This window comes from Taurulus bubalis (assembly GCF_910589615.1).
Source record: "Taurulus bubalis genome assembly, chromosome: 16".
NCBI classification, from domain to species: Eukaryota; Metazoa; Chordata; class Actinopteri; order Perciformes; family Cottidae; genus Taurulus; species Taurulus bubalis.
In genome coordinates this window covers 6,451,507-6,461,526 of record NC_136604.1, presented here as the reverse complement: position 1 = coordinate 6,461,526, position 10,020 = coordinate 6,451,507, and the positions used below count along the sequence as shown (strand labels likewise).

Sequence of the window (10,020 nt, the reverse complement as noted above, 5' to 3'; positions counted from 1 at the left end):
TGCCTACATGGTTTTGGGGAACAACCAAAAGCATTTTCTTCCAGTGCCAAGTGAGAAAAATATTAACAATGTAAAGAAATTGTGTCACTCACAACATTCACAGTAAAGCTTTGTATGTAAGGAACATCTGAAACATTTGAATTCAGTAAAAAGATAAACAGCAATCCTTAGTTTGTCAGTGCTGACATAAAAATGTTACAATAAGAAAGACTGGACTTTGTGTACATATTTCATTGTGATACTGGGATCCCATTGAATTTGTAGCTTACTTTCTTTTGTTGGTATTTGGTTTTGCTCAGCACAGTGTGTCTTTCATACTTTTATATCTAAATTACCTGCGATAAGTTGCTGAATAATCAAGAAAAAAAGGTGGTTATGCTTTTTTTTTTTTTCTCACCTTTAATGTTAGAATGAGTTGAGTAATGATCAAAAAAAAACATCGCTGCACATTCATGTTCTTTGATTGTAGTTTTGGCAATTGCTTAACACACAGTTTCAAGAGACCTGATTTCTTTGTTCTTCCCTTTAAAAAAAAAAAAATCATAAATAAATAAAATAGTTACAAAACAGGAATGTGGTTTGTGCCATCATCACTGTGCCCTGTCGTTCGTATAAACTTCCACTCGTTGTACGCATGCACCCAGAAGCTCAATCACGCGGTCACACAAAGCTAAACTCTGCACAATTCAGCGAGGACTCATTCACGGGCTCGTGTCACATTATTGGTCCTGAGTCCACATTCATGCTTTTGCTAAGAGATTAAATCTCTGGAAGTGTCAACACACAGAAAGAAAAAAGGAAAAAAAACTAACAAAAAAAATACTATTATACAACTAAATAAATAAAGATGACTCAAATTTCAAGAACTGTAATAAGTTAAAGCACAAAAACAGCAACAATTCTCTACCTGAGTGAAAAGAGTTTTCAATACTTCACAGCTTAACAACATCCTCCTCCATTTTAATTTTTTTAACTGAGTTTTGGGAGGAAGTACAATCACTGAATACCCTCGCCCAGTCTTTGGAATGCTCTTCTTTTGGTGCTGCGCTCATTTGATTAGTAAAGTTTCCCTTTAATGCCTTTCATGGACCTTTTTAGGGAGTTTTATTTGGCGAAACATCTGTTTTCTTTGTTGATAGTAGGCTGTATGTCCTTTTTATATTCCTCCCTCTCTCGATTGATTCCTTCTCACTGTCCTTCCGTCTTCACTGTTGGCCGTTGGTGGAGGTGAACAACGCTGGCCCTCTCCTGATAGGCCAGTGGAGGGCTGTGGTGGGATGCGGGTGTCGCTGATTGGTCCACCTGCGCTGCCGGTGAGTTAATAGCCACCGTCAGAGCTTTCAGCAGTAGGGTGGCCTCTCTCTGGTCCTCCTTTTCCTCACCCTCCAAGGTGCGTTCCAACCAGCGCTCCACCGCCTCCTCCACCTCCGGTGCCGTCGCCGCTTCTGTGAGCATGTCGGCCTCTTGGCTGGCGTCGAACCGCTCCACCATCTGCTTCATGTGCACGTTGACGGGCGCGCTGGACTTGGCCAGGCAGCAGCTGCACTGGTGGATGCGGTAGGAGAAGCGGTGGAAGAAGGCCTGGGCGCAGAGCTGGCAGCGGTAGGGGCGGTCGCGGCTGCTGTGGAGGCGCCGGTGCAGTTTGAGGTGGATGTACTGGGTGAACTTTGTGTTGCACAGCTTGCACTGGTAGGGTTTCTCCCCGGAGTGGAGGCGGAGGTGTGTTTTCAAGTTGCTGGTGCTGCTGAACCGTTTGTGACACACCTGGAAAGCATGACATGAAAGGTTAGAGCAAATGAGAGCAACAATTCAAAAAGCTGATTATGAACACGTTTTGATTGTGTTCGGGATTATTCTAGAAAAACTGGGTCTGTCATTCACAGTATAGCATTTGGGCTGACCATGTTATTCCAGTTCTGTGGGGTACCTCCATAACACAACATTTGTTTCTTTGTTCTATCCTCTCTATCAACACTCACACCCACAGAGTCAAACTAGTCAACAATTACATGAGCAAGTGTGTAATGGCTCATTGCACATGAAAGAGACACTGCCTTACCAGGAAGGCAAGTGAGTCAGTTGGTTGTATTGTGTGTTTACGGTGTGTTTCTATTTGTGTCTTTCACACTCCCGGGTTGACATCAGAGTCATGTTCAGATCGCCGTGTGTGAGAGAAGAGGATGTCCACTTGGATTGTGATTTTCAACATACCTGACATTCATGTGGCTTCTCCCCCGTGTGGACCAGGTGATGTTTCTGGAGGTGGGCCAGCTGAGTGAAGCTCTTTTTACATAAGTTACACTGGAAAGGTCTCTCACCGCTGTGCACTCGGAGATGGACCTACAATTACAACATAAAAAAAGGTCATGAGCACTGGTGTCAACCGGTGTGGGGAAATTGGAATACATTGAATTACATTTTCAAGCGCAAGAGAGAGGAATCGAAGCGGTTACCTTGAGGTTCGACAGCTGTCCGAAAGTCTTCGTGCAGATATTACATTCATACTTGATCTTTCCATTCTGCTTCTGCAGTGGGTAGGGCAGCGATTTGTGGCCGGGGCCATTGCGCGTCGCAGTTTTGCTTTTGAGCGTAGCCAGGCTTAGATTCATGGCTTCCTCGAAACCGGAGGGAGACTGCTCGGTAGAATGATGCTGACTGTCGGGCTTGGGGAGAGGAGAGAGCTCTGGGGTGGCCGGGGCGCCTCGCGGTGGCGACACGTTTGCTTTGAGTTCTTTCAGACCCCCCTGCGAAGACGGAGGGTACGGGAGGGACACTGGCAGCAGATTAGGAGGGCCGAGGGGCGGGTACGGGAGGCCGTCGGTGCCCAGGTAGCTGCCGTACCGGAGGGATCCTCTTGAGGGCAGCATCCCAGGAAAGGGAGGGGAGTATGAGGGGAGGAGGAGGCGAGGGTAGTGCGGACCGTAGGGGGGAAGGAGCTGGTAATTGGGCTGGAGGGGCCTGGATTGGGGGTAAATAGGGTAGGATGAAACGCCTTCCCTGTAAAGGCCATGGAGGTGAAGAGGGAGATTTCGGTGCTGGGATGGGAGCGCATGATGAGGCTCCGGTAAGTACGGGTGACGTAAGCCCAGGCTGGGCTCTCTGTGTTCTGGCTTTGGGGAAGGAACGACCCCCCGGTCTTCTTTGTCATTGTCGCTCTCCTCTTTCTCAACCTTTTTGCTGAAGTCCATGATCTGGTCGTCTGGCGTGTCCGGCGGCGTGTCTCTTTCCAACATCTCCACGTCGATGTTCTCCTCCCCGTCCTCATCCCTCTCTTCCTTCACCTCCTCCTTTGTTCTGTCTGTAAGCCATGTCTGCTGAGGTAGGTGCTGTTTGGCGTACTCCGGCTCTTGGTCTTCATCCGAATTTGTGTATTCTGTGAATAAATGAAATTAAAATTGAGTACTGTCACAGAGTTTGATGAGTGAATACACAGCATATAAAAAAAAGCTCATGATAATGTGTTTCCTGCTAGTTCAAGTTAAAGTGCCTCTCACACTCAGACACCCATCCACCCACAGAAGGTACTCCCTCTGATGGTAAATTATAGTAGTTTCAGTCTGACTTCACGTGTACATCATAAGGTGTATAAGGTTTCTGTTTGTCAATCGCAGTAGTGATTTTGATGTGGGAGGATAAGCTAGGTGGTAAAGTGTGTGGGAGTCCATGTGTCATGTCAAGATTCTGAGTTTCATTTGCGAAACCTTTTCTAGGTACAGCTGTCTTACTCGCCACAAGATAATGTGAAACAGCTCTTCCTTTCTTCCTTCTCTTTTTGAGAATTTGTCACCATTACTGTATGTCGACTGCTTTTTCTCTCGTCATAGTATTGTAGCGTGTTCATTACGTGAATTGTATACAGGCTCATTTAAAAGCCTGTACCAGTGGTTTTTCGGACAAATCAAACCCCCGGTATTCAAACACACAGCATACCTGACCTTGAAAGGAACGTTAAAGCTTTGAAGATTCTATAAATTGATAAAAACGTAATGATACCGCCTGAGCATTAGTCACCAAGATGAATGGCAACCCATCTGGTGTATCCAGTTGGCATGAGTCATCGGACTTTGTGGCAACAGACAATCCCTCAGGATGATGACCTGCCGTTCTACTAATGGCTGCAAACACATGACTCACAAAGGTACTTTGACCAGGCATTATTCCTTTTAGATTTCATCGCTCTCCCTAAATTCCCACGTCATTCGCCACATCTACTGAGCTTTGTTTGGTCTAAGTGTGCACGTACGCATTCCACTGTGATCTGACAGATATTCAGCCTGACAGTAAGAAATAGCATCAAAGCTGACTGTCTCCACTGTTGGTGAAAGATAACATCGGGCCTTATTCACTGGAAGGAAGAATAAGCGTGTCTTTATTCATCTTGAGGATGTCTCATTCAGCTGATAATAGATATTATCTCCTAACGCAGACTTTTTGCAATGTGTTTAGTCACGGCCACAGATGTAAATCGGTCCCTTTGTCGGATCTAGTGTGTGTCATTGTGCTGCATCACCTCTAAATCATTCCTTCCCCTGCCTCAAGATGTTTATCAAACCCTGATACAGAACTAGCAAAGCCTCCCCCTCCTGCGGCACTCACTCTGTTTGATGTCGACTTGCTGGCCGCAGAGCCTCTGGGCAAACTCCTGGCTGTACCACACCAGCAGCTCCTGGTTGGGCTCCACGGGTCGGATGGTGTAGAAGTAGATGTCCCGGCCGTTCTGGCACGCCACCAGGTTCTGTTCGGCCAGAGAGCGGGCCGGGTTGACATAACGCATCCAGTTGCTCCTGTGGACGTCATAGCCATCGACGAAGTTCTGGAGCTGCCCGCCGTTGTAAATCTGCAGCAGAAGAAACAAAGAGATGATTAGATTAAAACATATACACGTTTGAAGCAACTGATTTCTGTGTATTACTTGTATATTTAATGGTCACACATTTGACATTGAAAATAGTTCTATTCAGTATATTGCTTGACCAAGACATTGCATCATGTGATGCTCAAATTCTTGAAATTTGACAAAAAGCTGATTTTAAAAATCCGCAAAAAAATCGGCATCATCATCAAAGCATTTTTTTCTTTTTAAATAAATTCAAGATTATCAAGGAAACCATCAGGGTGATCACCTCTGCCATGTACGGTTCAGCTGTCAGTCACAGTATATCGTTGCTCCTTTTAGCCTGCTGCACCCAACAGCTCTGCTCTGTGTGTCCTGAGTGTGTGTGTGTGTTTGTGTCAGTGCACACTGTATACTTATATAAGTGCCTCTCCGCCTACTTAGTAGGCGGAGAGCCACGGGGGGCGTGGCCGGGACACTCACCACAGTGGCTGTGTCTCATTTCCCCTCTTTCCTCCTTTTCTCTTTCTCACTTTTTTCTTGAGAACGTTATGATTGCTCCTGCGTTGTAATTTAGTTTACTGAAATACATGCAAGTGGAACCCTGAACTATGACCATATTTTTTACGGGGGGTCAAAAGTATGCATTTGCTTATGAAAGCAAAACAAGTTGTAATGGATGGCTGCCTGCCAGTGCCTGCCAGCACCTGTCAGTCAGGCTGTCATAAACACTCCCAGGCATTGCCCTTGGCAGCACGCTAGCCCCCGCCCCTCCACCTGTGTCCTGAGGTCGAAAGCACCATCGCTCCCAGAGAACGTCACACTTTCACTATTGCATAGCTGCAACGCCCCTTTTTGCACAGGAGGTTTACAGGAAATGAAGCCTGAAGGAGTGACTCGGCCGAATAGAAAATTTCCTGAGTGACATAAGTTGTGTCTGGATGACGGGACGAGAGAAAGGAAACTAGGGACTTGAAGAATAAACGGGAGAGAGGGGCGGCGGAAAGACAGGGATAGTCTAATTGTGTGTGTGTGTATGCTGAACAATAGTCTCTTCCTTTGTGTATGTTACGGTAATACTTTGATGACTGTGTGAGAGTGAACCCATTGTTACGTGCCAGCGGCATTAACTTCCCCAAAAAAAAAAAAAAAGTTTCCCCAAAACCCCTGAGGACGACAAGTGTGTGTGAAATCACGTTTCTTCTTCCCTGTTTGACGTATGCATTTTGTAATTTTTTTTTTTTTGTAAAGACCAGAAGAAGAAGTTGCTCCTCAACTGATCCCAGGGGCATTTTTTTTACTCTAGATTCGAGACTTTCTCCCGTGTTTTACTCAAATCACACTGAGCTGGGTGATTATGCATAGAGTTTGTGTTTTGTATTGTAAAATGTTCAATGTGCGTGCGCGTTTCCCTTACCCGCCAGAAGTATTTCCTGTTGGCCTGTTTGGGAACGTTGTCTTTGGTGTAGAGGACTCCTTGCAGAGGGCCGAATCGAGTCCCCTGAGGAATGTACTCTTTGCTGAACACGCCCATCACCTGGAACCAAATACATCATCAGATTGATCTACTTTCCGTCTTTCAACTATTGTGAGGAATATTACACATCAACACTTATAGAAAACAGAAGTCAAAAGAGCCCACAAAAGTTTATATTTCTCTAAATATACATATCGCATAGTGTCATACTGGTGCCTGTCCCTTGTTTATGTCAGTGGACGATCACATCGCAGGTCGTTGCAAGTGTGGTGGCATTGTCATGTTGACCCAGACGGTTAAAACCCCCAAGGTGAGACACTTTCGACACTAACTGGCTAATGGAGTGAAGAGCATTACACTTTCTCTGACCTACTCCACTGATCTCTGACCTGCCGTAGTCATAAGCCCCAGAGAGAGGAAGCGGTGTCACCTGTTGTTTGCCTTGTGAACCTCGTGAACGCTGAGCTCTCATTCGTGAGGCGTTTTGGCGGTCAGAGAGGACAATACTAGACTTTTGATTCTAAAGCCACAAAGACGAAAGCATACAAAGCAATAAAAAAAAATTAAAAAAAGATAATAGTGACTCGGCTTGCTTGTTAGACAGGTTGCATCAAAGCTGAAAAGACCTGATTATGAAATGCCTGTCTCAACCTTTGTTTATGGGAGGATACCTTGGAATAGGTGGTTCTAAGCATGCTCAAACAAAGCCTTGGAAAAAAATAGAAACGTTTTTTTTTTTTTTAGTCATGAGCAAGTCCCTTTTTTGGTGTAACACCTGTCCTGTTCCGCAGGTTATTGAGTCATTTCTGACTTCTTGAGGTGAGAAGAAAACCGTGTGCTGGCAAAACTATAAGAACTCTGAAGCAACGACAAACAGGACATGTCAGTGTCCTCTTTGTTATGCATAGCAGCTTCATGATTCACACTTTCATAGAAAGTGGATAGGCTTGGGGTCAACCCCTCTCAAAACGAACCCAAACAGACACACACGCACAAGCCATCCGGCAGCAGCATCTGTGGCGTACGCACAGTCTCCGTGTCTTGAGGAGCTTTGTGTTCAATCCTTAAATACCCCCCCCCCCTCTTTCCCCGTACCCCCTCTTCCCTTCTTCCTCATAAATAAACACACACTCTTTCTTCCTTCCATTTCATGGCGTCCCGTGTAAAGGTCAAACCTGAGCCAACAAAACACCTGAAACCCCCAGCGACTGTTTATCGCACGACCAGGGAAAGGAGTCGGCGTTTGCAAATGATGTAAAAGCCGTTCATTAGAAGAACAACAGGTCTACCGAGGGCGGCAAGAGAGTGTGTGTCTGTGTGTGCGTGTGTGTGTGTGTGTGTGTGTGTGTTTGGGGGCCGAGCGGCCGTGAAGGCGAGTGAGGTGATTCCTGGATGCGATGAACCAGTGTGACAGGGACATTGTGCTTTGCTGGCGTTGCGTGAATAACGAGTCGCTGTGGCCGCCGCTGCAGCTTAACCGCTCAGTTCAGCCAGGTTGGGGAAGATGGGCGAGGGAGGGAGGTTTGGGGTGAGGGGGGGGGGGGGGGGGGGGCTTGTGTTGAAGAACAGAAGAAAGGAGGATGAGCGTTCCTAAATGGACCCACTTCATCACACTTCTGAACGCCCTCCCTTTCCCCCCCGCCTTCCACCAATCCCTTGTCTTTTCTTAACCCTCTCGAAATAGCTTGCGCGTCTGCCAGGTCGAGGCCCGGGCGGATGCACGAGCTGCCTGGCCGGCTGCCTGTCCCCAATGAAAGTTAATCATCTGGTTTTAACCTAAATCCCCCCCCTCCCCTCTCTCTCTCTCTCCAGCACACCAACCTCCTCACCCAAGCACCCCGTCCCCAATCCGTCCCCTGCGCTGACATCTCTCCCAGCTCGCTGGTCTAACAACCCCATCTGCCACGTGCCCCCTCCACCTTTCTTTGCATTTCCTGGCACGCTTCGGGATGCGAAAAAAAAAAAAGGGAGGACATTGGAGGTTTTACTTTTTTTGGTTACGGAACAGGAGATCGGCTGACATCCCTCCTGGTAGCCAAAACGGGTGCTGAAGAAGCTGTGTGGATGTGCATGATTTCATGCATTGCCAACGTTCTCAGTTTTACTACAGACTCTTTCGATGTGGCTCATCTGCCAGGCTGAAACTAAAGTGTGTCAGACCTGTGTTTAAAAATCCCTTCTCACCTTTCCTGATAACTGTGTGAGCAATTACCTTGCATTTAAGGCCAAACATGGAGGTGCGGCCGCGGCAGCAGATTACCGGCAAGCGTGCGGGCCTGTGCTTGTTTTCGTGCCGCTGATCACATTAATTGCTCGATAAAGCACACTGCTGCATGTGAACACCAAACCGATTGACGAAAGTTAAGTTTGGCCGTGTGTGGGTGTTTGAAGTGTTTGTATGACACGTTAGTTAGACGGTAAGCAAGGACTGGTGGGGGTGGACGTAGCGCACAAAGTGATTGTTATCGCCTTAGTTCTCACGGTTTTCTCTTCCTGCAGCAGTGAATGCTGCATCGAGAGGAGGCAGAGAGAACTAGAGAAGGGGAACGACGGGCAGAAAGTGTTGCCTCGGTCGGGACAGAAAGAGGAAGGCGACAGCGAAGTCAACCGCAAGCATCAAAGTGTTGATGCCAAAACAAGTGAGTGTGACATCTCTTTCTCTCTCTCTCTCTCTTCAGTTCCAGTACAAATAGCCTTTTTAATTAAAACATAGCATGAAGACAGTGACATGCCCGGGCCTATGCCGGAACCGCTGCACTGCGAGCCAAAGAGTCAGCTGACGGAAATAGCTCATGGGCATCAACACTTTGTGTTTGATCTTCCTGACTCACCTGAGCGAGAGAAGGAGGACGTGGGAGGTAAATAGGACAGGATTGCGTGGTGGAAGCCGAGCTGATCCCTGACCACTTACTCTGTGCGTACTTGTCTGTGTGTGTGTGTGTGTGTGTGTGTGTGTGTGTGTGTGTGTGTGTGTGTGTGTGTGTGTGTGTGTGTGTGTGTGTGTGTCCTGAGTAAGAGAGTGTCTGCATGCATTATTAGACAGAAAGGAAAAGAAGCTGCACAACGGCTGAAACATGAGGGTGACATAATGGAAGTTAAAGTGGCCAGGAGACATAAAACGGACCCCTGACCTCAAGCTGCCAGTGACCCCCCCCCACATGCCCCCCCCACGCCCCCTCCCATGCACATTTCCCTTAGTGCACTATACTGTATGTGCGAAGAATTCATTTGTCAGCAGATCTTTTGTTCCAAGGAGCCCAATGCAGATGGCCCAACAGAATTAGTTAGTTACGCAACAGAAAGTGAAACTTTGATCTGACTAAACTGACCATTCGAGAACAACACAAAGGAGGGTTGCAATTGTAGGGGTCTATCAGATAAAAATATGAGCGTTTTTATTTATTCTATAGCATCAGCGGGCAGTGCAGCAACTGATGTATATTGATTGATTCCACCCATCATTACACACGTACACAAGAGGGAATTTAAGAGCAGGCCATTCCGAGTGTCGATTCTGAAGGAGTTGAAGTGCTCTTACCTCATTGTCTGTGCTGTATTCGAAGGTGAGGTTGCGTGGGATGGAGGTCATGGCTTTGGGCAGGCTGAAACTGGGATCCGACACCTGGTCTGGCACGATGTAGGTGCAGTTGAGGACAAAGTCCACCTCCCTCCACCCGCTCATGTCTCCTGGTGTGCTTTCCAGCTTCAT

General features: G+C 47.1%; 1 protein-coding gene across 1 annotated transcript; it reads right to left on the bottom strand.

Moving 5' to 3' along the window:
* Window positions 1–345: 345 nt before the first annotated feature.
* prdm1b (PR domain containing 1b, with ZNF domain) lies at window positions 346–10,020 on the bottom strand (the record flags this gene model as incomplete). The annotated part of the gene is made up of 6 exons (XM_079231630.1): window positions 346–1,764; window positions 2,212–2,340; window positions 2,454–3,373; window positions 4,597–4,837; window positions 6,252–6,371; window positions 9,850–10,020. The coding sequence occupies 6 exons, from the start codon at window positions 10,018–10,020 to the stop codon at window positions 1,189–1,191; spliced, it is 2,157 nt and encodes a 718-aa protein (XP_079087756.1). The 3' UTR covers window positions 346–1,188.